General features: G+C 46.9%; 3 protein-coding genes across 3 annotated transcripts in view; all 3 read right to left on the bottom strand.

Annotated features, from left to right (window-relative positions):
- The window catches only part of LOC128419976 (cytochrome b-c1 complex subunit 6, mitochondrial-like), a 58457-nt gene that overhangs the window by 29006 nt on the left and 2980 nt on the right, over window positions 1-26471 (bottom strand). The window lies entirely within an intron of this gene.
- Window positions 185-17458, bottom strand: HVCN1 (hydrogen voltage gated channel 1). The gene is made up of 5 exons (XM_053401306.1): window positions 17261-17458; window positions 9719-9823; window positions 7449-7680; window positions 4424-4536; window positions 185-402 (listed from the first exon to the last, which is right to left on the bottom strand). Exons 1-5 carry the CDS (start codon window positions 17456-17458, stop codon window positions 337-339), a joined length of 714 nt encoding a protein of 237 aa, XP_053257281.1. The 3' UTR covers window positions 185-336.
- PPP1CC (protein phosphatase 1 catalytic subunit gamma) overlaps window positions 17409-26471 on the bottom strand; it is a 45697-nt gene continuing 36634 nt past the window's right edge. The window contains exon 8 of the mRNA XM_053401294.1: window positions 17409-17496. Coding sequence (XP_053257269.1) covers window positions 17468-17496 — 29 coding nt within the window. The 3' untranslated portion in view covers window positions 17409-17467. The remainder of the gene's footprint in view (window positions 17497-26471) is intronic.

The raw sequence follows: 26471 nt of genomic DNA, 5'->3' as shown, positions 1-26471 counted from the left end.
CATCCGTCCTCCTTCCTCTTTAGGTACTTCAATAGTAACTTGCAGTTTTGTGAAGCTAATCAATGCCAACCAGTTTCACAGATTTGACTTTTATTAAATTATTTTTGCTGTTTTTTAAAAACTGTACAGCTGTACAATTAAAGATTGTAATAATTGGTTTTCAGATATGTGGATTTTTTTCCCCCAACACTTGAGTCTTAACAAGCAATAGGGATAGAATATTGTTCTAGGCATGGAAGGGAATGTACAAAAGAGTATGTTCAAAATGGCACAGTATGGAAACACAATTAGCTTCTCCTTGGCGGCAATGGCTCCGTTGGGCCCTAGGATGGCACCTTATCTGGACTGGCCGACAAGTCCATGTTGCTTCAACACAGCATTAAGCCTTTCAATTTCCAGCTCCTGTTGGAGAAGAGTAATTCTGAGGTCAGTTTGGGAGGCTATGAGGAACTACAGGACATTCCCCCAGCTTTGAGGTGCGGGGGAAGAAGCAAAGATGAAAAAGTGTCAAAACTTAATCACTTTGTAACAGCCTAAATGGAAAACCAACCTAGGTGAACACTCAGCATAAATCACATCCTAGGAATAACCTGCACATCTTTTGAGTTTGTGCGCTGTAATGGAGAACAAACTATATGCAGCCTTTGATTGCTTGCATCACCCACTAATCCTCTGCAGCACAAAGAGGCAGCCAGCTTATTCTGCCCCAGTCAGGAGTGGTGGATTCTCACGGGCTATCCCATGAAACCCCCACAAAAGGCAGACACGTGAACATGCATTAGGTCCATGTGCTAGCTGCCCTCTGTCAACTCCAGGGATGGGACCTTGGGAGCCCAAGACTCTGAAGGGCACCAATTTCTCAGTAGGGTGGCCAACAGCCAGGGGTGATGGCAGCTCTGATCCAGCAACATCTTGAGCGTCACGGGGTCCCTCTACTTGCTCTAGTCAGTGGGGGCACATTGCAAGATCCACCTGACTCTCCACTTCTTAAAATACGGTGATTTGTTCAAGAGCACTTACCTATCGTGAACCCAAACACCTGTTTAGACAGTTAAGGGAGCCTGGAGCGCAGAAGCAAAACTTGAGAGACAGCAGGGGGAGCATCAGCTTAGAGGGGCTCTTGATGTTCTCACCTCATTCATTTCATTTATTACGGCCATAGGCCCATACAGGTAAAAACTTACTTATTACTTATTCAAACCTTTATTAGGCATTATACAAATAAAACGATAAAAGAGAAAGAAACATATAAAAGCCTTGAGATATAAACAGAAAGGCAGCAGTTGGCTACATACATATATATATATATACATATAAAATCAGTGGTTTTCCTTGTTAACCTGCTCCTTGGAGGACTGCTACCAAAAACTCGGCTACCCCCGCCGTTACCCTTTGGTCAACGTCGGATAGGCAGAATCCCACACATTCACCTTGTTGGGGCTCCAGACCACCCAGAAGAGGGGACAGCACGCGTTGACGGAGCGTACTGTACAATGGGCACTGAAAGAGAATGTGCTCTACCGTGTCCGGGACATTCATAGAACATCTGCAGAATCTCTTATTTCTAGGGATGTTTTGATATCTTCCCCTGACAAATGCTGAGGGAAAAACATTCAAACGGGCCAGCATAAAAGCCCTACGTTGGGCTGGAATTATTAATTTGGTGACGTAATTGGCTCTGCTATCTAAGATATTTAAATCATAGAATATGGGCGAACAAATTTTGTTTACAGCTGCCATAATATTTTGCCTCTCGACATCCTTTAGTCTAGTTAGGATATTATGGAAAATGTATTGCTCATTAGAATTGTACAGGGGCTCCAGCTCGATGCCTAAAGATTCAATCTTTTTTTCGAGGTACTGATACCATCTTGATTTGTAGGAGTCTTTGAGCAAATCAGCGAGCAGACTTGATGGAGGGCAGCGAAAATGGCAGCGTAACCAGTACTTTATTGAGGTGGACCAGGCCCAATATTCCATTGTGTGTATGCCTATTTCTGCACACATTGTTTCATATTTGATCACAGCTGGGAGTCCAAGAATACGTCTCAGAAAGCTGGAGTGAATCTTTTTTAAATCACTATTATATGCTTGGACCCATAGCGGGATTCCATAGAGTATCTGGGATTGCACTTTTGTTTGGAATATCTGATTGGCCGCAGGAATAAATTGATTGCCTTTCTGATAATAAAAACGGGCAACAGCTGATGAGGTGCACTTTGCCTGTTTTATGGCACTTGTGCAATGATTTGCCCACCCTAAATTGCTCTGGAATAAGATTCCCAGATACCTATAGATTTTCACTTGTTGAATTTCCTGCCCTCTTATTTTCCATTTCTCTAATTTCCAACCATTCGAGAAGACCAAAATTTTTGTCTTCTCGTAATTTATAGAGAGCTTGTTACATTCGCAGTAAAGGATCAGAGAAGATATAAGGCGTTTCAGACCCAAGCTCGTTAATGATAGTAGAACAGCATCGTCTGCGTATAATAATAGAGAAACTGGTTTCTGATTAAGTTTAGGGGCATGTGATTCTATTTTTTGAAGGTGATCTGGCAAATCTGATAAAAATAAATTAAATAGGAAGGGGGCAAGAATACACCCTTGTTTTACCCCTTTCGAGTTTGGGATGTCTGATGAAAGGTGACCTTTGGTGTTAAGTTTGACTTGACAGATATTGGAAGAGTATAAATTTTTTATTAGGATCAATAAGCGCTGATCAATTTTTAATTCTGCGAGTTTCCTCCACAGCTTTGGGCGGTCAATTGAGTCAAATGCACCACGAAAATCTACAAAAGCAGCATATATCTTAGATTGCCTTTGAGATCTGTATTTTTCAACCAAATGCATAAGTATAAGGCAATGGTCTAATGTAGAGCAACCTTTGGAGAAACCTATTTGTTCTTTCCCTGGTAAATTTAGATTTTTCATCCAGGTAAGGAGTTTAGATAAAAGGTGCTTAGCGTAGATTTTCCCTATCACTGATAATAGGCTTATCGGTCTATAATTCCTTGGTTCTTTTGGGTCGCCATTTTTAAAGATTGGGATAATTATTGATCTTAACCATATCTCAGGTATGATCCCATATTTATCTATGAGAGTAAACAATTGAGCTAAGGGTTCTGCCCACCAATCTATATAGGTCTTAAATAATTCTATTGGTAGACCGTCTGGCCCAGGTACAGGTAAAAACAACACATAAGTGACAGCTTGTGCCGTAGGGGAAAAAAAAAAAAGCAGTCGCTAGAACACCACTATAACAATAAAATACTATAAGATGGAAAGGCATACTACGCCTTAATTAGCTTGTAGTGCTCCTTGGCGTCGCTTTTGGGAAAGGACAGCGACCAGGAACCTAGCCACCTTCAGGGTCGTGTGGGTATCCTTGTCCTGCAAGATTTGGGCAAGGTGGAATTTTGGTGGGGTACCCTCTAGTTTCTGAATGATTGATCCCAACAAATTTGCCCGTGGCACATTGAACAAGGGGCAAATGAACATAATGTGCTGGAGCGACTCCGGCGTCACCTTATCACATTCGCACACGGCGGGGGCTTGGCCCTTTGAGAATCTATGTCTCAGGACATTGGAGGGAAAAACGTTAAACCTCGCTTTGGTGAAGGCCAGTCTATGGGCAACAGTCGAAAGGGAGGAGAGGTATGATGGAACGCAGTAAGTTAAAGTGATACCAATGTTCTGGGGCGAGCAAACACCTCCCCCCAGCGTATAATTTTGCTGTAAGTCGATGTCATCCAGTCTTTGGCGGATCAATCTTTGAGCAGTGATTTGGTCTAGTTTTAGGGAATCTGAGGGAGAGATTCCATAACTCAGGAGTTTGGCATGAATTCTACTAGTCCAAAGGCTAGAGAATTCATCTCGCCATAAGCATTGGACAAGGTAATGGTTTGGTAATCTATGCCACAGTGATAACCAGTAATTGAAGACTTGCTTCCATAGACAAGTTTCTAAGGATGCGATCTTCAATTCTAGTCGCATGGCTGCGTTGCTTACGCACAGGGGGAGCATTAGGAGCCGACGTAGGAATTGGCTTTGCAGAGTCTCGAGGGGAGCAAGATCTGTCATCACGGCCCAGAGCGGGGCAGCATAAGCAAGCACGGCAACCACTTTTGCCTTGAACACCTTTAGGGCCGAGGGAACATGCAAAGTTCTCACCTCTCAAAAGGAATACATCAGTGATGGGGAACCTCCAGCCCATGTCGCATGGTCCGTGCCCTAACTTGTCGCATGCACCTGCTTTCCCTAAGCCACACTCGCCCGCCATGTGCCTGGCATCAAATATGAGGTTGGGTGTGGGGCTGCTAAAGCTGCTCCCTGTCCTGTGCCTTTGCTGCTGTGACTTAATTTCAAGCCGACTCAGTTACATGCAGCTGGATCAGAGCTTCAGCCACTGAAAATATGGCCTTACCTTCTCTGCACAGCTAGCTTCCATCTCCTGGACCTTTAGGGTGAGTTGCAGGTTGGCTTGCTTCAGCTTGGACATCTGCTGCTCAGACCGTGTTTTCACCGACAAGATGATTCCTTGGGGAATGGATTCAGAAGACAAGAAAGTTAGCCAGGCCCTATTGGCTGAGACCCAGGGATCACCTTCATGAGCTCTTTACAGCGATCCTCCTCACTGTCCTCTAGGATGTTCCTCTCACTGGAAAGAGGAGAGAGAGGCTAGAGAGGAAGCTGGAGCTGAATCAAGGCCCTCCAGCTGCAGGTCCAGTTTTATCTGTTGGTTTGCAAGCAATTATATCTGTTGGTTTGGGACGTGGGTGGCGCTGTGGGTTAAACCACAGAGCCTAGGACTTGCCGATCAGAAAGTCAGCGGTTCGAATCCCCGTGATGGGGTGAGCTCCTGTTGCTTGGTCCCAGCTCCTGCCCACCTAGCAGTTCGAAAGCACGTCAAAGTAGATAAATCGGTACCACTCTGGCGGGAAGCTAAACGGCGTTTCCATGCGCTGCTCTGGTTCACCAGAAGTGGCTTAGTCATGCTGGCCACATGACTTGGAAGCTGTACGCCGGCTCCCTCGGCCAATAAAGCGAGATGAGCGCTGCAACCCCAGAGTCGGCCATGACTGGACCTAATGGTTAGGGGTCCCTTTACCTTACAAGCAGACTGGTATTGCCAAGCGTTATGGGCTAAGTCACAAGAACCTATATGTGGAAACAGTCTCAGCAGACCCAAGGGAAGAATGGCGATGGAGGAGGCAGAAAGGGTAAAAACAAGGCAGTGTGTGTGCGCGCACGTGGGACAAAGCCACGAGCAGTGTGCACTCCTGTTAGGAAGGGCCTGGAGGCCTGGGAAGAGAGGTCAAGGATACCAGGAAGAGGGGGCTGGATTTGAATGATCCAGAAGTCTCTGGACTTCCTCTGCCCACAATCAAATTCTGCTATACAATCTACTTTAGAACAATGGATCAAGGATATTGATTGCCAATATTATTTCTCATGTGGTCATAGAATTTGTTCTCTAGTATTTTTTTAGTTTAGGGACGCGGGTGGCGCTGTGGGTTAAACCACAGAGCCTAGGACTTGCCAATCAGAAGGTTGGTGGTTCGAATCCCCATGACGGGTTGAGCTCCCGTTGCTCGGTTCCTGCTCCTGCCAACCTAGCAGTTCGAAAGCACCTTAAAGTGCAAGTAGATAAATAGGTACCACTCCAGCGGGAAGGTAAACGGCGTTTCCGTGCGCTGCTCTGGTTCGCCAGAAGCGGCTTAGTCATGCTGGCCACATGACCCGGAAGCTGTACGCCGGCTCCCTCGGCCAATACAGCGAGATGAGCGCCGCAACCCCAGAGTCGGCCATGACTGGACCTAATGGTCAGGGGTCCCTTTACCTTTTTTTTTTTTAGTTTGACATGCGTTTTCTAGATATGCCACATATCTAGGTCATTTGACAAAGTATCGCCAGGCCTTTTCCAGGGCCAGATTTAACCACCTCCCTTTACAGTACAAACAGTCCCGCGTGAGGACTGTTTGTGACCTTGTGGAGATAGGAAGTAGTCAAAACTTTGGGCCAGGTCTTTGTTGAATGTAATCTTCATAGAGAAGGTCACAAGAGATTATTCCTCGTTCCAAAATACGGAAGCAGCTTGGAAGGACACTGGAACAGTACTCGGCTGATACAAACAAGTTAATAACAGAGATAATGGCCAAGTTCCTGTTCTCTACTCAAAGGTCTTTGTACACTGATTCTAACTGCAATTTGTATCTCAAATTTTATCTTTGTACTATGTACTATATGTTTTAGTCATTTGCTTCATATTGTAAGTGAATGTTTTAAATTGTCAACTGTTCTATTTTAATGGGTCTGTGGCCAAATAATAAAATGATTAAGAAGAAGTCTAGCTGCAAGTTTGTTGTTCAGGCAATACTTGGGACAGCAAACAATGAAGAAGAGAAGAAGAGTTTGGATTTGATATCCCGCTTTATCACTACCCAAAGGAGTCTCAAAGCGGCTAACATTCTCCTTTCCCTTCCTCCCCCACAACAAACACTCTGTGAGGTGAGTGAGGCTGAGAGACTTCAGAGAAGTGTGACTAGCCCAAGGTCACCCAGCAGCTGCATGTGGAGGAGCAGGGAAGCAAACCTGGTTCACCAGATTACGAGACTACCCCTCTTAACCACTGCACCACACTGGTTCAAGTAGGATTGCAGCCAAAGTGAGATGTAGAGCATTGGACTGGGATGTGAGACCTACATTCAAATATGCACACAGCCTCAAAAGTTTCTGGTGACCCCTGTTTCTCACCCTAACCCACCTCACAGGGTTGTTGTGAGAATAAAATGGGGAGGGTGAGAACCATGTATGCCACACCATATGAAGAACCTCATAAATCCAGAATCCAGCTGCACCACTCAGAGAGTCTGTCCACTCAAGACCTTTCTAACCCAGCATCCTGTTCTTGCAGTGACCTGACAAACAGGAAACTCACAAACAGATCTGAGTGCAACAGCAACTCTACCCACTTGTGACTTCCAGCAAGAAATACTCAGAGGCATATTCCCTCCAACAGTAGCAGGGGTGACCACTTGAATAAAATATGGGGGTGGGGGAAGGTACACCTCACAACAGTCTTGTGAGGTAGGTTAGGCTGGGAGAAGAAGAAGAGAAGAGGAGGAGGAGTTTGGATCTGATATCCTGCTTTATCACTACCTGAAGGAGTCTCAAAGCAGCTAACAATCTCCTTTCCCTTCCTCCCCCACAACAAACACTCTGTGAGGTGAGTGGGGCTGAGAGACTTCAGAGAAGTGTGACTGGCCCAAGGTCACCCAGCAGCTGCATGTGGAGGAGGGGGGAATCGAACCCAGTTCACCAGATTACGAGTCCACCGCTCTTAACCACTACACCACACTGGCTTTCTTCAAGAAATTCCTGGATGGGTATTAGTGCCTGTGCACTGTGAATGGTTCCATAACAAAATCCATCTATTCCTCAAGATTTACCATTTATAATCCTGGCCACTCTCCACAGTCTAAGAAGGATCAGTAATCCCAGTGCTTCAAACTCGTGCTCCCGGAAGAGAAGAACAATGTCAAGAACGAATGAGATGATGACAACAATGGCGTCCAGGACCTCAAACTTGTGATGGAAGAACTCCAACCGGTAGGCAAAGAGTTTGAAGAAAATTTCCACCAGAAAGAGGGTGAGGATGCTAAGGCTCAGGTAGTGGAACACCTGCCAGGGTGCAAAGAGGGCAAGGCAAAAGTTAATTCACTTTTAACAACACCTGGAGAGCAAGCAGTAGATTTTGAGTGAGGATGATGATAATAAATAATAATAATAATAATAATAATAATAATAAAAAATTTTATTATTTATACCCTGCCCATCTGGCTGAGTTTCCCCAGCCACTCTGAGTGGCTCCCAATAGAGTGTTAAAAACAATACAGCACTAAATATTAAAAACTTCCCTAAACAGGGCTGCCTTCAGATGTCTTCTAAAAGTCAGATAGTTGTTTATTTCCTTGACATCTGATGGGAGGGCATTCCACAGGGCAGGTGCCACTACCAAGAAGGCCCTCTGTCTGGTTCCCTGTAACCTCACTTCTCGCAGGGAGGGAACCACCAGAAGGCCCTCGGCGCTGGATCTCAGTGTCCAGGCTGAACGATGGGGGTGGAGACGCTCCTTCAGATATACTGGACCGAGGCCGTTTAGGGCTTTAAAGGTCAGCACCAACACTTTGAATTGTGCTCGGAAACATACTGGATATACAGTCGTACCTTGGAAGTCGAACGGAACCCGTTCCAGAAGTCCGGTCAACTCCCAAAACATTTGGAAACCAAAGTGTGGCTTCTGATTGGCTGTAGGAAGCTCCTGCAGCCAATCAGAAGCCACGGAAGCCCCATCGGATGTTTGGCTTCCAAAAATAGTTCGCAAACCAGAACAGTCACTTCTGGCTTTGCAGCGTTCAGAAGCCAAAACATTCGGGAACTAAGCTGTTCGAAAACCAAGGTACAACTGTACTAGTTTTATCCAGTGGCCCTTTTGCTGCTGAAATCCAGCCTAGCCGATGCAATATTTACAGCACTTGTTCCAAGATCTGTTTGCAGAACAGCACAGGGATGCTATCGCTTCACCCAGAGTTTCAAATACTTTCCCCAGCTTTAGATTCTAGCATGGGGAAGAGAAATACCTATTGGAGCTAAATCTACCTTTACTCCACAAAGCATTTACAACCCTATAAAGTCTTAATTTTCTGGAAGGGAGATTCAAGAAAATCCCCAGAGATCAACCCGTTTTGCATTTGTGGAAGCCACCCCGCCCCCCGTTGAGAACTCCACACACTATGCGATATACTCTGAATTGTACAAAACACATAGGCATAAAGATTCAGAGACATATTTAGCATTGCTTGCTACCCTCATTGTTATGGATAAGATTAAATATCCATTGTCTAGTTCAGATAGGTCTGAAACATCTAATGCAGCTAAATTCGCAGTGAAGGCTGCTCAACTTACAAAACGCCTTCTGGCCTCCCTTGAGATCAAAGATTCTGTTTTTTTAATGTATGTTTCATTTATTATACAGGTCAAGTTTTTATCTTTATATAGGGTTATTTGATATATTTCAGGTTCATACATTTCTACTTGGCTCCAACCTGTAGCGGGATGCGGGTGGCACAGTGGGTTAAACCACAGAGCCTAGGGCTTGCCAATCAGAAGGTCGGCAGTTTGAATCCCCGCGACAGGGTGAGCTTCCATTGCTCGGTCCCTGTTCCTGCCAACCTAGCAGTTCAAAGGCACCTCAAAGTGCAAGTAGATAAATAGGTACCGCTCCAGCGGGAAGGTAAACGGCATTTCCGTGCGCTGCTCTGGTTCGCCAGAAGCGGCTTAGTCATGCTGGCCACATGACCCGGAAGCTGTACGCTGGCTCCCTCGGCCAGTAAAGCGAGATGAGCGCCGCAACCCCAGAGTCAGCCACGACTGGACCTAATGGTCAGGGGTCCCTTTACCTTTTACCAACCCGTAGCAAACTATGGGATGTGTGGGTCACATGTACATACACACCTTCCCATATTTGCTTCACAGAGAAAGGGCACTACACAAATCTCTTCAAGTATATATATGCTTCTCTACAGGTCTAGCAACTGGCTTCTTTTGAAAATGAGAAGGTACGGTTCTGAGGAAGCTGGATTCTACACCTCACAGAATTGCAACACACTGTCTACACGAACCATAATTTATATGCAGATTCCTCCCCTATTGCCCTTACCTTGGGTGCAATCTCGTGTTTGTCAGGGTGGATGATTTTCAAGTCCAAAAGCAGTTCCCCGAGGACCAGTATGGCGTCCAAAATAACCAGGCAGACAACTAAGATCTGGGGGAGGAAGAATCCAGACCAGAATAAATATGCAAACCTTTGAAGCCAAGCAGAAGATTGCAAAATCAAGGCTTGGTGTTCATCAGCCATGGAAGAAAGGTGGCAGCTGGGATGAGGAGAATGAGGCAAAAGCTGTGGCTCAAGTGCGGTGGTGTAGACCAGGGGTGTCAAACGCAAATTCATCGGGGGCCGCATCAGCAGTTTGGTCACCCTCAAAGGGCCGGTTGTATCTATAGGACTCAATATGCGCTCAATATAAAAACAAGTGGAGGTTTCCTGAATGCATGTAAAGTGGAGGTTTCCTGTGTAGAACGGCCGGCGCCGCTAGAGGGCAGACGTTCTCTGGCTTGTAGGCTGCCGCGCATGCACCGAAGAGGCGGCTTTCTTGTGTCAAAAAAAAAAAAGTGAGAATAAAAGGTGAAGGCTGGCGGCCGGCGGTGGCTACACGGGCCACATGACGAGGTCTGGCGGGCCGGATTTGGCCCGCGGGCCTTGTGTTTGACACCCGTGGTGTAGACCATTAGGCTCTGCACCAAGGAGACCTAGAGAATGACTTGGCCTTGTGCAGCTCAGTGTCTCTCAGCCTAGTGCAGGGGTCAGCAAACTTTTTCAGCAGGGGGCCGGTCCACTGTCCCTCAGGCCTTGTGGGGAGCTGGACTATATTTTGGGGAAAAATATGAACGCATTCCTATGCCCCACAAATAACCCAGAGATGCATTTTAAATAAAAGCACACATTCTACTCATGTAAAAACACCAGGCAGGCCCCACAAATAACCCAGAGATGCATTTTAAATAAAAGCACACATTCTACTCATGTAAAAACACCAGGCAGGCCCCACAAATAACCCAGAGATGCATTTTAAATAAAAGGACACATTCTACTCATGTAAAAACACCAGGCAGGCCCCACAAATAACCCAGAGATGCATTTTAAATTAAAGGACACATTCTACTCATGTAAAGAGATGCATTTTAAATAAAAGCACACATTCTACTCATGTAAAAACACCAGGCAGGCCCCACAAATAACCCAGAGATGCATTTTAAATAAAAGCACACATTCTACTCATGTAAAAACACCAGGCAGGCCCCACAAATAACCCAGAGATGCATTTTAAATAAAAGGACACATTCTACTCGTGTAAAAACACCAGGCAGGCCCCACAAATAACCCAGAGATGCATTTTAAATAAAAGGACACATTCTACTCATGTAAAAACACCAGGCAGGCCCCACAAATAACCCAGAGATGCATTTTAAATAAAAGGACACATTCTACTCATGTAAAAACACACTGATTCCCGGACTGTCCATGGGCCAGATTTAGAAGGCGATTGGGCCGGATCCGGCCCCCAGGCCTTGGTTTGCCTACCCATGGCCTAGTGCACCCGGCAGGAAAATTGACAGGCTGCAATGAAGACTCCTCTTTAAAACCACACGGAACTGCTTAGAGCTGACTGGAAAAATAAGATATACTAAAAACCAAAAGTTCATCGAAAATTGGGGGAACTTTGTAGATTATCTGAAAAATGTATGTGATTTACAAACAACGCTAGTGGGGTTCCAAGAAGCACTGTAAAGGTTAAGATGTATTGTTTGGGAAAATATATATTGGAAGAGGTGAAGGTTAAAAGGCAATGCAACAAAGGAAATGCGTTTTCGTTAGGGGTAAATATGGATGATTACCAGAAAAATCGAAGGAAGTCTCAAAAGTATAATTTGTGAAAATTTGGTCAAAAATGTATAATTTTGGTTGAAAATTAATAAAAAGTGTATTAAAAAAAAAGGAACTGCTTAGAGCTGGGATGCAAGTTTAACGATACTGTTCTCTATTTGGGATAACCAGGGCCGTCTGAAGCATACCTGGCGCCGTGGTTCAAAGATTCCTCCGGCGGGCCCCCCCCCCCCAGTTTCCCAGAGTTGCTCTCCTTGGGAGGCAAGCTGCATGCCTGCCATCCATATGGTTGACTGGGCACAGCTGGTGGGCATGCAGGGAAAGGGGAAGCCGCCGGCAAAGCCGCGCAGCTCCCCCACTCGCTGGGACGCCCCTGAGAGGCCAGCGCCCTGGCACAATGCACCAGTAAGCCCAATGTATGGAAGTGAGAGCTGGACCATAAAGAAGGCTGATCACCGAAGAATTGATGCTTTTGAATTCTGGTGCTGGAGGAGACTCTTGAGAGTCCCATGGACTGCAAGAAGATCAAACCTAACCATTCTGAAGGAAATCAGCCCTGAGTGCTCACTGGAAGGACAGATCCTGAAGCTGAGGCTCCAATACGTTGGCCACCTCATGAGAAGAGACGACTCCCTGGAAAAGACCCTGATGCTGGGAAAGATGGAGGGCACAAGGAGAAGGGGACGAGAGAGGATGAGAGGTTGGACGGTGTTCTTGAAGCTACCAGCATGAGTTTCACCAAACTGCGGGAGGCAGTGGAAGACAGGAGTGCCTGGCGTGCTCTGGTCCAGGGGGTCACGAAGAGTCGGACATGACTAATCGACTAAACAACAACAACAACAACAACAACAACAAGATACATACCTAGGCTTCCTTGTGCCATTGACAAGGAGCTGTACCAGGGCCCCCCAGTCCCTTATGCCCAGGGCAAGGAGCTCTGCTGGGACACCCAGAGGAGCCTGCCTACCTTGCTGCCACCCAGAGAAGCAGAGAAGGTGCATCTAGATCAGTGTTTCCCAAGCTTGGCCCTCCAGCTGTTTTTGGACTACAACTCCCATCATCCCTAGCTGGTAAGAGCAGCGATAAGGGATGATGGGAATTGTAGTCTGAAAACAGCTGGAGACCCAAGCTTGGGAAACACTGATCTAGATGCACCCCTGTTCCCTGTCTTCCTAGACTAAACCACTTTCCCAGAACTGAGGAAGGTGAAGGGGAAATTAGGTTGAGGGGAGAGTTTGTGAAATTACAAAAAGTATACTGAATCAAAAATTCAACGTTGACCAAAATTAGTTTGTACATTAGTTGGAAAATAGCCCTGGATTTTCACATTTTGGGCTATTGTGAACAATCAGGTTTTTTCCACATCACATTTTCTACCCACCTTCACCAGGGTGGTGGTGTACTTTACATTTTTAAAATCACTTTATTTTAAAACTGTGTGGTTTGTTGTTGTTTTTTACTATAGTACCACCCATTTTATAGACACTCAAAGCCTGACATTTGAAAGCACTTGATTTTCCTGATGTGGAATTTCCATAATGTGATCAATTTCTTTGCTGGAGATTAAAGGAGTGTCTGTACACATCATTTCACTTCTGGTTTACAAATGAGTCTGGTATGTTAAGGTACCAGTACAGTGGTGCCCCGCAAGACAAATGCCTCGCAAGACGGAAAACTCGCTAGACGAAAGGGTTTTCCGTTTTGGAGGTGCTTCGCAAAACAAATTTCCTATCGGCTTGCTTCGCAAGACGAAAATGTCTTGCGAGTTCCTGCGGGTTTTTTTCCCTTCCCCCCCCCTTTTTCCCAAGCCGCTAAGCCGCTTATCAGCTGATCCGCTAAGCCGCTTAACAGCTGATCCGCTAAGCCGCCAATCAGCTGATCCGCTAAGCCGCTTAACAGCTGATCCACTAAGCCGCTTATCAGCTGATCCGCTAAGCCGCTTAACAGCTGATCCGCTAAGCCACTAATGGGCTTGCTTCGCAAGACGAAAAAAACGCAAGACGAAGAGACTCGCGGAACGGATTCTTTTCGTCTTGCGAGGCACCACTGTACATAAAATGAAGTAAGAATAAGAAAACTGCAAAACGGGCCATTTGCCAAGAGGCCTGCCAAGTGGGCGAATATTGCACAATTTAAGGACAGATTTAATGGGAAGATACTCAGTGGGAGATCACATGCTTTGCATGCAGAAGGTCCCAGTCTCAAGCCTTAGCATTTCCAGGTAAGGGTGGGGAACAGTCCTGTCTGAAACCCTAAAGTGCTGCTGATAGCTACTAGAGGAACCACTGACGGTAATAGGCACTTCCTGCATTTCTATGGCTGCCTGGCTCCCCTGTTTATGCTTGCTATGCAGCAGTCTCAACAAGTTGTCCACCTTCCATCTATGCTATTCCTAAACTGGCTCCATCCATTTGCTTTCCAGTAACATGCAAAGTTCTGTGCAATGTAAAGGTAAAGGGACCCCTGACCATTAGGTCCTGTTGTGGCTGACTCTGGGGTTGCGGTGCTCATCTCGCTTTATTGGCCGAGGGAGCCGGCGTACAGCTTCCGGGTCATGTGGCCAGCATAACTAAGCCGCTTCTGGTGAACCAGAGCAGCACACGGAAACGCCGTTTACCTTCCCGCCGGAGTGGTACCTATTTATCTACTTGCACTTTGACGTGCTTCCAAACTGCTAGGTTGGCAGGAGCAGGGACCAAGCAATGGGAGCTCATCCTGTTGCAGGGATTCAAACTGCCGACCTTCTGATCAGCAAGTCCTAGGCTCTGTGGTTTAACCCACAGCACCACCCGCGTCCCCAATGTGCAGGACCTCTAATGGATTTTTATACGGATTGTCCATTGCCCATTTCAGCTGCATCAAGTTTGCAGAAAAGATCTTGGCCAACGTATGCTTCTGGCTAAGCTTTTCAGAACAGGCCAGCATCTGTGAGGGTGTTGAGCCTGAGCACTGAGGACAGGCATGAAATCCGCAGATCTGCCTCATCATTTGAGAGATGCCAATTAAACTCTGTCCAACCTTTGCTATTTTCAGGGCCGTCTTAACCATAGGCGCCTGGGGTGTGGGGCCAGGCAGAGAGTCCGGGGCCCAAGCGTTGGAGTTCGGGGAAGAGCCCGCCTGTCAGTCGGAGCGCTGCAGTGGGCTCTTCTGCTGCGGGCAGCTTTGCGCCGCCCTCCTGCGTGTCTGGAATTGGCATAGGGCCATGGAGAGGCCCACACAGCGCACGCTGCTTACACCATGAGGTGCCCGACTTCGCTCAATCGCTGATGCCTCAGGCTGGCTTGTTGTGCTGGGCCCCTTATGTTTCCTGTTTTCAACAACTCTGTTGCTAAAAAAAGGTCAACAACAACTTTGGGGTTCCCCCCCTAAAAAAAGGTCAACAATTTTGAGCAACCGGGGGGCGGGCGCTGGGTATATCTTTGCACCCGGGCGCCGCATATGTTTAAGACAGCCCTGGCTATCTTCTTCCTGATGCTAGAGAAAAAGCGTAAAGTCAACAACTACAGCTTTATACAACCTACAGCAGGAACCAGGACATCTAGCAATATCATCAGGTTTTAGAGTTTGGACTATATAAAAGGTAAACTTAGCTGGAACAGTAAGTTGCACAGTTGCAAATTAATTTTTCCTTGGCCCTGTCACATATATTGCTATGCTATTGCAACTGGATTTTTTCTTTATATGTTGATTTACGACCTAGGGATAATTGTAGGTGCGCATTCTACTAGCAATCCAAGCTGCCCATTCCCATTGAAGTGCTGTGGAATTTATTCTACCAGCTGCTCCATGGCAACATCCGAAGTCACAGCCTGTTCCTGGGTTTTCTGCGTCTGCTAGTAAAATGCTTTCAAAAAGTTTGTACGGTACTTTCTGTTAGCAGCAGTCAGTATTCCATGAGCATGTGCTGCATGCAGTGTCTTGTCATTTACAACAAAACCTCTTAAGTTATCTTGAAGATGTGCTCCTTGCCCTCTTTCTAACAGATTAGGCACAGATTCCAGTTCAGGAGCTTTGTGTTTATCTTGTGGTTCTGTCTGAAGCTGGTGCAGGTGATGATTCAGCTGGTGAAGGTCTCTTTGACAACGTGGGCTTCCTGGCTGTTTTAGACCTTGAGGAGAAGACTTGTGTATTTCTTCCAATTGACTGACTTCACACCCCAGGTCCTCCCCACAACATTGCTGTGCTGAGTCAGTGAATTCTGCCTCTGAACTTAGTTCTTTCCAAGTCCTCCCTTGCTTGCAGGTCTCACACCCTCATGGGTGAACTCTTGACAAAAATACAGTGGTACCTCAGGTTAAGTACTTAATTTGTTCCGGAGGTCTGTACTTAACCTGAAACTGTTCTTAACCTGAAGCACCACTTTAGCTAATGGGGCCTCCTGCTGCCGCCGCACCACCGGAGCACGATTTCTGTTCTCATCCTGAAGCAAAGTTCTTAACCTGAAGCACTATTTCTGGGTTAGCGGAGTCTGTAACCTGAAGCGTATGTAACCTGAAGTGTATGTAACCTGAGGTACCACTGTACACAGATTTTGGTCTCATAGGTTACCAGCAGGGAACTGACAGGATCCACTGATTTTTACACACAAAGTCATGTAAAAGGAGGTGAAGTGAATGTGACTGATGAAGCCACAAGGATTGAGTGAACAAGAATCTAGGATGGGGATCACAAGATCCAGACAAAACACTGGATCAAACAACTCTCAGCTATCTTTCTAATAGCTGTCTAAGAACTATCTAAGAACTATCTTTCTAACTACCCAATTCCAGCCCTCTTTTTCTAACCGCATGATCTCCAGCCTTGCAACTGACCACCCAAGTCTCTTCCTCAAGTTCTCCTTCCCCAAGCTCTACTCTCTTAGCGTAAAGTCTGTGGCTCGTAAAGGGGCAACCCCCTGGGCCTGCAGGCCAGCACTTTCTACAGACTCCTCCCTGACACTCTCCCGAAGGACATGGCAAATACGATGCACAATTTCCACAGCATATCTCAGGTGACTGCAACTGTAGCCTTTGCATGGAGGGCAACCATCTCCCTGACCCATCTGGGACAAAGTGATTGACCACACTAATTCAACATAAGGAGGAAAGAATGTGCTTTGAATTTCACATATTTGCAAAACACGTGTCATAAAAGTAATTGCTTCTTAAATTATAATTATGAGCCAAATTTTAAACTTTGAAGTTCAGTGTCATCATTTAAGAAGGTGATTAGAAAATGTGATATGGAAAAAGTGTGTTTTATCGCTGCTCCAAACATGCTTGTACAGTGGTACCTCAGGTTAAGTACTTAATTCGTTCCGGAGGTCCATACTTAACCTGAAACTGTTCTTAACCTGAAGCACCACTTTAGCTAATGGGGCCTCCTGCTGCTGCCGGAGCACGATTTCTGTTCTCATCCTGAAGCAAAGTTCTTAACCTGAAGCACTATTTCTGGGTTAGCGGAGTCTGTAACCTGAAGCGTATGTAACCTGAAGCGTATATAACCCGAGGTACCACTGTAGTGCCTTTGAGGAAAAGGACACCCCGAGAACAAAGAAAATTGTGATTACCAGGAAAGCTCACAAAGTATTTGGAGACCCCAAGTTGACAGGGAGTTCAATTGCTCCTGCTGGTGACAATGACTGGTTATTCATGGTCACCAATTTAACCCTAGAGGCCTCTGTCTTCTTTCCCTTCAAAGCTGGGCACTCCATACAACACTGAGGTCTCCTGGCCACCAATGTTTCCATGCACATAAGAGCAGGTACCTGCCACGTACCTGAAATTTGTGTGACTGGAACAACTTCTTCATCACCTCCCGGAAGGTGGGGGTCCTGGGGGAAGAGTCGATTTTGACAGCCGTCTCAGGGGTCTTCGCTTCCTCTTCCATCTCCTCTTCCTCCCATTTCCTGTAGTCATTGTTCCACTGAGCAGGATCATCCCCCACCACCGTGAAATGCTTCAGGTACATGGACATGGTGGCAGCTCAAATGGGCATCACCCTGTAGAAACACACTGTGGAGGGAAAGCTTGAGAGCATCACTGCCTGAGAACATGACAGCTGAACTTCCTCTAAGGAATGACAATACAAAAGGATAAGAAGAAGAAACCATGTGATCTCACAGTACAAGACTATTTTTTTTTAATGTCTGGATTGTGTGTGTGGGATGTTACCTACTTCCCTATTCAGAGTTTGGAAATATCTGAAGCACCCTTGGAGCAAGCTGCATTTAAAAGCAACCAGCAAGTTCCTAGGCCAGGGGTCAGCAACCCGCGGCTCTGGAGCCTCATGTGGCTCTTTTACACCTTTGCCGCGGCTCCGGAGCGGATACTAGTGAGGGGAGGAGGCGCATTGTGCGCCCTGACACTTCCCACTGTGGCGGGCGCTGTACTGGCTGTGGCGTCGCATGGGGGCGGTGCGTGCGTTAGTTAGGCACCGTCCCGACGTCACCTTCCCACCCACTGTCAGATCGCGGCTCCGGAGATATATTTGTTTTAAATGTCGCAATGGTTTTGTGGCTCCCAGTTTTTTTTCCTTCGGGAACGGGTCCAAGGGCTCTTTTTGTCTTAAAGGTTGCAGACCCCTGTCCTAGGCCTCATGGTTGAAAAGGTAGATTCAGAACCATTGTTTGGTTAAGCAGGGGTGTTCCTAGGACCAACCCAATGCCCTTTGTTTTGTTACCTGCCCTGTGCACAGGTAATGGTGGAGACCATTTATCATGCGTGTCTTTTGCTATTCCACCACACAAGGGCAACATTCAGCATCCTAAGAAAGAAGTTTCTAGCCTTTAAGGGACATGGGCTCAAGAGTAGGACATCCTGGAGAAAGTCTCATGTTTAATTCCTGGCACCGCCATTTAAAAGGGTCTTGGGTACCAGGGCTGGGAGAGAGGTCAAAAGAGGCCCCAAAAGCCTCACGGATAGAGACTGGGAAGAGCATTGTGGTAAGGTAAAGGTAAAGGACCCCTGGACAGTTAAGTCCACTCAAAGGCAACTATGGGGTTGCGGCGCTCATCTCGCTTTCAGGCCGAGGTAGCCGGCGTTTGTCCACAGACAGCTTTCCGGGTCATGTGGCCAGCAGGACTAAACTGCTTCTGGCGTAATAGGACACTGTGATGAGTGCCAGAGCACATGGAAACGCCATTTACCTTCCCACCACAGCAGTACCTGTTTATCTACTTGCACTGGCGTGCTTTCGAACTGCTAGGTTGGCAGGAGCTGGGACAGAGCAGCGGATTGGGGTAATAGCCCAACTTGGTAGAAAGTAGCTTCCTGGTCCCATCAGCACCATACATTTAAAGCCTTATGATACCACTTTAAAGAGTCACCCCCTGCCCCAAATCCTGGGAACTACAGGGTGCTGAGAGTTGTCAGGAGACCCCAATTCCTCTGTCTGAGCTGCAATTCTCAAAGTGCCTTGGAAAGAGTGATTGTGTTAAACCACTCCAGGGGGGAATTGTAATTTTGTAAACTGCTTAGAGGTTTTCTTACTTTCAAGTAGTACAGTGGTACCTTGGGTTAAGTGCTTAATTCGTTCCGGAGGTCCGTTCTTAACCTGAAACTGTTCTTAACCAGAAGCACCACTTTAGCTAATGGGGCCTCCTGCTGCCGCCGCACTGCCAGAGCCCAATTTCTGTTCTTATCCTGAAGCAAAGTTCTTAACCTGAAGCACTATTTCTGGCTTAGTGGAGTGTGTAACCTGAAGTGTATGTAACCTGAAGCGTATGTAAGCCGAGGTACCACTGTATACAAATTTTCAACCAACCAACCACCACCTGCTGCTTTATAAATAGAAACCAACCAACCAAAAAAACAAACCTCAAAAGCCCCTGTCCAATCCAAGAGGAACAATCTTCATTTTTGGTGGGAGGCAGGGCGGATGGTAGTGGAAGGGTGAGGAGACAAAGGAATAAGGTTTCAAGGCAAGCAAATGGGAGCATGCAGGCATAAGAATATCAGAATAGTCAGGCTGCTGGATCCGACCAAAGGCCCATCTTCTAATCCAGTATTTGGTTTGCCACAGCAGCCAACCAGATGCTGCCATGAAGTCCACAACCAGGACTTGGGCACACCAATCCTCTCCCCAGAAACTGGATACCATGCCTGGGTAACAGCAGTTGACAGATCTTGATACCAAGCCAGAGCATGGATCCATCTAGTTTCATAATGGCGACCCTGACTGACTGCAGGGGTCGTGCCTGGTGCCTTCTGAAGGCAAAACAGACGCTTTGCTCTCCCACTCCTACGTTTCCTGAGACTTCATTTTCATTTCAGGTCGAAGGCTTGTGACTTTGCATTCGAGAGAAAGGAAACCAGGGACTTTCCCCCAGCTGACAGCTGAGGCTCTTTGCTATGACACAAGGCCAGCTGTCAGAGGGCCACAGTGTTGCAATCTGGAAAAGGCCACCACGTAAAAATCATGCCATTCTCTCAGTGGCGCATCACAGGGGAAATGAAGAATTCCTCCTGCACAACCTCAAAGGCTAAGGCCAAAGTCCTAGCCTAATGTCCTGTGAAGTCTGCCCCACCAAATTCAACAGGGTTTACTTCTAGGCAGACAGAGATAGCATTGTGCTGCATCATAAAGCACTGATTTAAGAGGCAGCAAAGAACTTTGCAGACTAACTCAGAATGTGCCCCACTGATCACATCCTGGACTTCATTTAACAGCTTACAGGGTTTGCTAATGTTCACACTGGCCAGATAAGCAAGATCAACAAGGATCAGCTCGCCTTCCTTGTTGAATCACTCTCACCTGACTGCTTAGAATGGAGCCAAGAGCCTTAGATAGATGGTTCTGGGGGACAATTCACTACCCCAAACAATGCTGTTGACTATCAAGCACCAGGGACAAAGAACAGGATGGAGTTCAGGCGCTATCGGGCACTTATGGAAGCAGGGGGCTGGTCTAGGTGGACAGGGAACCTGCGGTCCTCCAGATGTTGCTGGATTGAAACTTCCTTCCGCTCCCGGTGTCATGGGAAATAGACAAGGAGGATGGAAGGTGTAGGCCAATAATATCTGGAGGACATCAAGTTCCACCTCCTGTCCAGTGCTCTAGAAATTCTGCTTCTCTGGATCTATTTTTGTTCGTAAAACCACCACAGAGCATTCATGGGATCCATCACTGCGCCCAGAGGGCTCAGGTGACAAGGAGCTGCCTGGTTCATCGGCTAAAACTGGGCATAAATGCCTTGGCCGCAGTACTCTGTGCTCTGATAACTTCCAGTCTGGGTGCTTGTGACGTGCTCTGAAGATGACTCAGAAACTTCAGCTGCTTCTAATGCAGCAGCCAGATTACTGGGCTGGGGATCCCTGAGAATAAAAATGGCCCTTGTATTAAGGCAGCTGCTTTTCTTGCCAGTTGGTTTCCAGCCCCAATTCAAGGGATTTGAAGCCCCGAGTGACTTGGCCCTGAATTAGCTGAAAGACCTCCTCCTTCTCTATAGACCCACTCAGTGGATAGGGCCATAGCTGTCAACCATCCCTTTTTTGGCGGGAAATTCCCTTATTCCAGCACCGTTTCACGCGCTATTCCGGATTGTTAGATATCCCGTAGACTGTCCCCGGGACAGGTGAGGCTGCTGATCCCTTATTTTCGAGACTGCTGATCCCTTATTTTCAAATCTGAAAGTTGACAGCTATGGATAGGGCTCTTGTGCTCATGTTCTGCTGCCTAGTTTCCCACTGGGTTCCCATCTGGTTGGCCACTGCAAGCAGCGCCAGATTCACGTATGAGCTAAACAAGCTATAGCTTAGGGCCCCACTCTCTTGGAGCCCCCAAAAAAATTTAAAGGGAAAAAAACCCTGGATGTACATTTCCAAAATATAAGATAAAAAACAAATAAAATAAAATCTACAAACAGAAACAGTGTTTTGTGTTGTGTAGGCTCCTAGGATGTAAGTAATGGCTAGCAGCTTGCTAGCCTGCTCCCTAAAATATCACTGGTTTGCTCCTTTCTATATATAGGGTGCCTACATTCTGCATGGACGGGTTGCATGGCAACATGTGCAAATGGCTTTAGATGCCTATTAGGTCCATAAATGACCATATAGCATATAAAAAGGTAAAGGGACCCCTGACCATTAGGTCCAGTCGTGGCCAGCTCTGGGGTTGCGGCGCTCATCTCGCTTTATTGGCCGAGGGAGCCAGCGTACAGCTTCCGGGTCATGTGGCCAGCATGACTAAGCCGCTTCTGGCGAACTAGAGCAGTGCACGGAAATGCCATTTACCTTCCCACCGGAGCAGTACCTATTTATCTACTTGCACTTTGACGTGCTTTCGAACTGCTAGGTTGGCAGGAGCAGGGACTGAGCAACGGGAGCTCACCCATCGTGGGGATTTGAACCGCCGACCTTCTGATCGGCAAGTCCTAGGCTCTGCGGTTTAACCCACAGTGCCACCCGCATCCCTGTCCCGTAATACTAGAGCCAAAAGACATCATCCAATGAAGCTGAATAGAAGGAGATTCAGGGCAGACGAAAGCATGGGCTTCTTCACACAACAGTTAGAAGATTCTACAGATCCACAGAGAAAGAAGCCCAGCAGCTGCTATGAGTCATGACGGCTAAATGGAACCTCCAGCTGCAGGGGAAGTATATCCCTGAATGCCAGGCATCAAGAAGCTACTGCTGTGCTCCTAACACCTCCCAGAGCCAATCAGCTGAGCACCTGTGGAACCAGGACATTGGACAAAAGATGGACCTTTGGTTTGATCCAGTATGGCTTGTCTTATGTTCTTGTTATCTGTGAGCTGGGAAACCCTAAGGAAAATTCTCAGCTTAGTCTCAAACCTTAGGGAAGCCACCCCCTCAGCCCCCAACCCGCCTATGTAAGTTGGAGATGAGAGTATTATCCTAGCTCATAGAGCTGTTGCACAACTTAGTGACAGAACAACCGCCTGGGATGCAGAAGGTCCCAGTTCCATTCCCCACTGGCAGCATCACCAGGTAGGGCCAAAAACTCTGGAGAGTTGCTACCAGTCAGTGTAGACAATACTAAGTGGGTCAATGGTCTATCTTAAACATAGAAAGCTTCCTTTCACTATGTTTAGGGATGTTTTTAATGACTGGTGTTTTAATGTATTTTTAATGTTTTGTTGGACGCCGCCCAGAGTGGCTGGGGAGACCCAGCCAGGTGGGCGGGGTAGAAATAATAAATTATTGATGATGATGATGATGATGATGTTCTAAGCTCCATGTGCCCTGCACTGGACATTTCAGAAAGCGGTTGGGGTCCAAAATGTGATAAATCTCTGCTAAATAAATTACAGCGGTACCTTGGTTGTAGAATGTACTGTATTTTTCGCTCTATAAGACGCACCAGACCATAAGACGCACCTAGTTTTTGGAGGAGGAAAAGAAGTGGGGGGGGGGGAATCTGAATTCCAGAAGCCAGAACAGCAAGAGGGATCACTGCGCAGCGAAAGCAGCGATCTCTCTTGCTGTTCTGGCTTCTGGGATAGCTGCGCAGCCTGCATTCGCTCCATACACATTTCCCCTTACTTTTTAGGAGGGAAAAAGTGAGTCTTATAGAGCAAAAAATACGGTAATCCGTTCCGGAAGACCATTCAACTACCGAAATGTTCGACAACCGAGGGGTAAAGGGTGTTTGGCAAAGTCAATTGAGAAAACTGAAAAACACGCAGTGGAAACTGTTCCGACTTCTTAAAAGCGTTTGAAAATGGAAGCAATTCCTTCCTGATTTTCGGTGTCCAAAAACCGAAACGTTTGGCTTCTGAGATGCTCAAAAACCAAGGTAAAGTTAAAGGGACCCCTGACCATTAGGTCCAGTCATGACTGACTCTGGAGTTGCAGCGCTCATCTCGCTTTATTGGCCGAGGGAGCCAGCGTACAGCTTCTGGGTCCTATGTGGCCAGCATGACTAAGCTGCTTCTGGCGAACCAGAGCAGCGCACGGAAACGCCGTTTACCTTCCCGCCGGAGTGGTACCTATTTATCTACTTGTACTTTGACATGCTTTCAAACTGCTAGGTTGGCAGGAGCTGGGACCGAGCAACGGGAGCTCACCCTGTCACGGGGATTCGAACCGCCGACCTTCTGATCGGCAAGTCCTAGGCTCTGTGGTTTAACCCACAGCGCCACCTGCGTCCCTAGCAAAAACTGAGGTACCGCTGTATTATTATGAAGATGGATGCAGAATATATATTCATAAGAATATACAGGCACAACAACAGCCCTGCTGGATCAGGCCGGTGGCCCCTTGAATCCAGCATCATGTTCTCACCTGGTCAGCCAGATGCCTGTGGGAAACTCTCAGACACAAGGGCATGAATCTCCCCTCCTGCAGTTTCCAATGACCGGCATTCAGATGCATTGCTTCCTCCAGTGCAGCCATCGATCACAGCCATGGAGAACCCTCTCCTCCACGAACTGTCTAATCCTCTTTCAAAGCCACCCAAGTTGGTGGCCATGACTGCCTCCTGTGACAGCGTGTTCCACCAAAACTTCTAACCCTGAGCTTTGTTGGACGTCCACAAGTTCCAGCGTCCGGAGAGAGGGAAGAAAACTTTCCTCCTTCCACTTCCTCCATCCAGCTAGAAAGCCACCGTAGATCCCTGATCCCCCACTTAGCTTAGCATGCCTTCGCTCTTACCTCTTCTAGTCTGCTCCGCTCTCTTGGTCCACGCACAGCTTCTGCTTTCACTAGCAGCAGTGGGGAGAAAACACAACTGCAGGCAGGGAGAATCCGGGGGTTGGAAGTATCAGCAAAGCGCTGAGACAGCCGAGCGAAGCAAAGTTTCCTGTCTGCTTTGGTATTTTGCATAAGAGGTATACTGTTGCAATGCAGACGGATGCAAGACGCCCGCATTGCTTCCTGCCTAGCTAAATCTCGCTATGGGGTGGGGGGTTGGACAGAGAGAACGAGAAGCGCACTAATGTTGGTTACAGTCAACATCCAGTCATTTAAAAACCCACTCCACAACCTCTCAGCATGTTTGTTATGGGTACACAAGCTATCGCCATATCTCGGCAAGTTAACAGCCACTTGCCCCAAGTGATTCGGGGGGTGGGGGGTGGAATCTGACGCAGAACTGTTTGAAAGTCAGACAACTGGACGGGAACATTTTGTGAATGAATGGGGGTGGAGGGTGGGGAGTCCGATACCTGTCAAATCCGCCCCAGAGCGCAATGGGTCGGCTGCAGTTTAGCCAAATCTAGCACCTGTTGATACTACTTAGAAGTGAACCAATTAACACAAGGTGCCTTTCTGTGATACACAGTCAAGGTCGCTTGCAAACCAATTCTGAAACACTCAAGAACAGGTTTAGCTTTGAACAGAGCAACTTTGGCAAGGAGGTCTATCAGGGCAGGATGAGCGACTGAACTATCAACTGCTTAGAGCAGGTAACCGGACAGAAAACAGAAGCCAACCACACACCCCATCCTGTTTTGTGGTTTTCCCTCAAAGATATTTTAGAAGAAGCAAAGCAAGTTGCCAGAAAATCCAGTGGTCTCATCTTGGGTACGCTTCAAGGTTACGTTGCAAAAATAAAAATAAAACTGCAGAGTATTCTGTGAGGAGCTGTGCTTGTCCTTGTTCAAAAAATTAATTTAGTTTTTAAAACCTCATGAAGAACTATGTCCACATTAAACACAACCCAATTTTATTTTTATTTTTGAAAAAAATGCCAACACAAAAGTCTTTGTGCCCACCAAGGATTGCAGCCAACCGGTTTTTGTTCAGAATAGACTCACTGGAATTAATGGACCCTTGTTACCAATGTTCATTCATTTCAATGGATCTGTTTTGAGGAAGGCCAACAATGGATGCAGACCCTCGTGCAGACCATTTTACAGTGGTACCTCGGGTTACAGATGCTTCAGGTTACAGACTCCGCTAACCCAGAAATAGTACCTTGTGTTAAGAACTTTGCTTCAGGTTGAGAACAGAAATCGTGCTCCAGCGGCACGGCGGCAGCAGGAGGCCCCATTGGCTAAAGTGGTGCTTCAGGTTAAGAACAGTTTCAGGTTCAGTATGGACCTCCGGAATGAATTAAGTACTTAACCTGAGGTACCACTGTAGAAACATTTCATAAAATAACCGCCATGGGAGGGCTTTCAGGCAGGCCCAAAAGTGAGGGGTCACAACACACTCTGAAAGACGCCTGCTCACCTGCTCACTATCAATGGGTTTAAAACAATGGGAAAGAAGAGGAGGCCTCAAAACAAAGTCTTGCAGTGTGTCTTCTCGCCCCACAACAGAAGCCTCCTAGAGCAGTTTGGGTCTCAGGTGGGTGGGTACTTTGGGGGTGGGAGGGAAAGGAAAGCAACTCCCCCCCCTGCTTTGTACTACGATACGATATCTTTATTGTCATTGTCCCATACAGAACAATGAAATTCTACAGAAGACATTCAAAAACCCCTAAAAACTCTGAAACCCCATTTTAAAATACAATATACTCCTATAGAGACTCCTTATACTGCGTTTAAAACCAAAATCGTATTTGGATAGAAACTGTTTCTCAGGCGGCTAGTCCTGGTCTTTATAACCCTGTACCTTCTTCCAGAAGGCAGAAGCTGAAAGAGAACATTTCTGGGGTGCGCACTATCCTGTGCTATCTCTGCAGCTTTCTTATGGCACCTGGAAGCATAGATTTGATCCAAGGTGGGAAGAGTGCACCCAATTATTCTCTCCGCAGTCTTTGCAACCCTGGACAGCATTGTTTTTCCCCTGACCGTGCAGCTCCCAGACAAGACACACAGACCAGAAGTTAATACACTCTCCACAGTACAATGGTAAAAATGCCATCAACTGGTTCTTTGAGAGATTGTTTTTCCGGAGGATTCGCTACTATTGAAGTTCTTCTTGTTGGAAGCTGCCCAGAGTGGCTGGGGAAACCCAGCCAGATGGGCGAGGTACAAATAATAAATTATTATTATTATTATTATAAAGGGCTGAGTTCCAGGGCTGTCAGCTGGCCCAAACCCAAGTGCTTTGTTCTTAGCTACTGTAGCGCAGTGGTTAGA

This window comes from Podarcis raffonei, chromosome 8 (assembly GCF_027172205.1).
Source record: "Podarcis raffonei isolate rPodRaf1 chromosome 8, rPodRaf1.pri, whole genome shotgun sequence".
NCBI classification, from domain to species: Eukaryota; Metazoa; Chordata; class Lepidosauria; order Squamata; family Lacertidae; genus Podarcis; species Podarcis raffonei.
The sequence above is the reverse complement of the archived record's forward strand: the minus strand, read 5'-3'. Positions and strand labels throughout refer to the sequence as shown.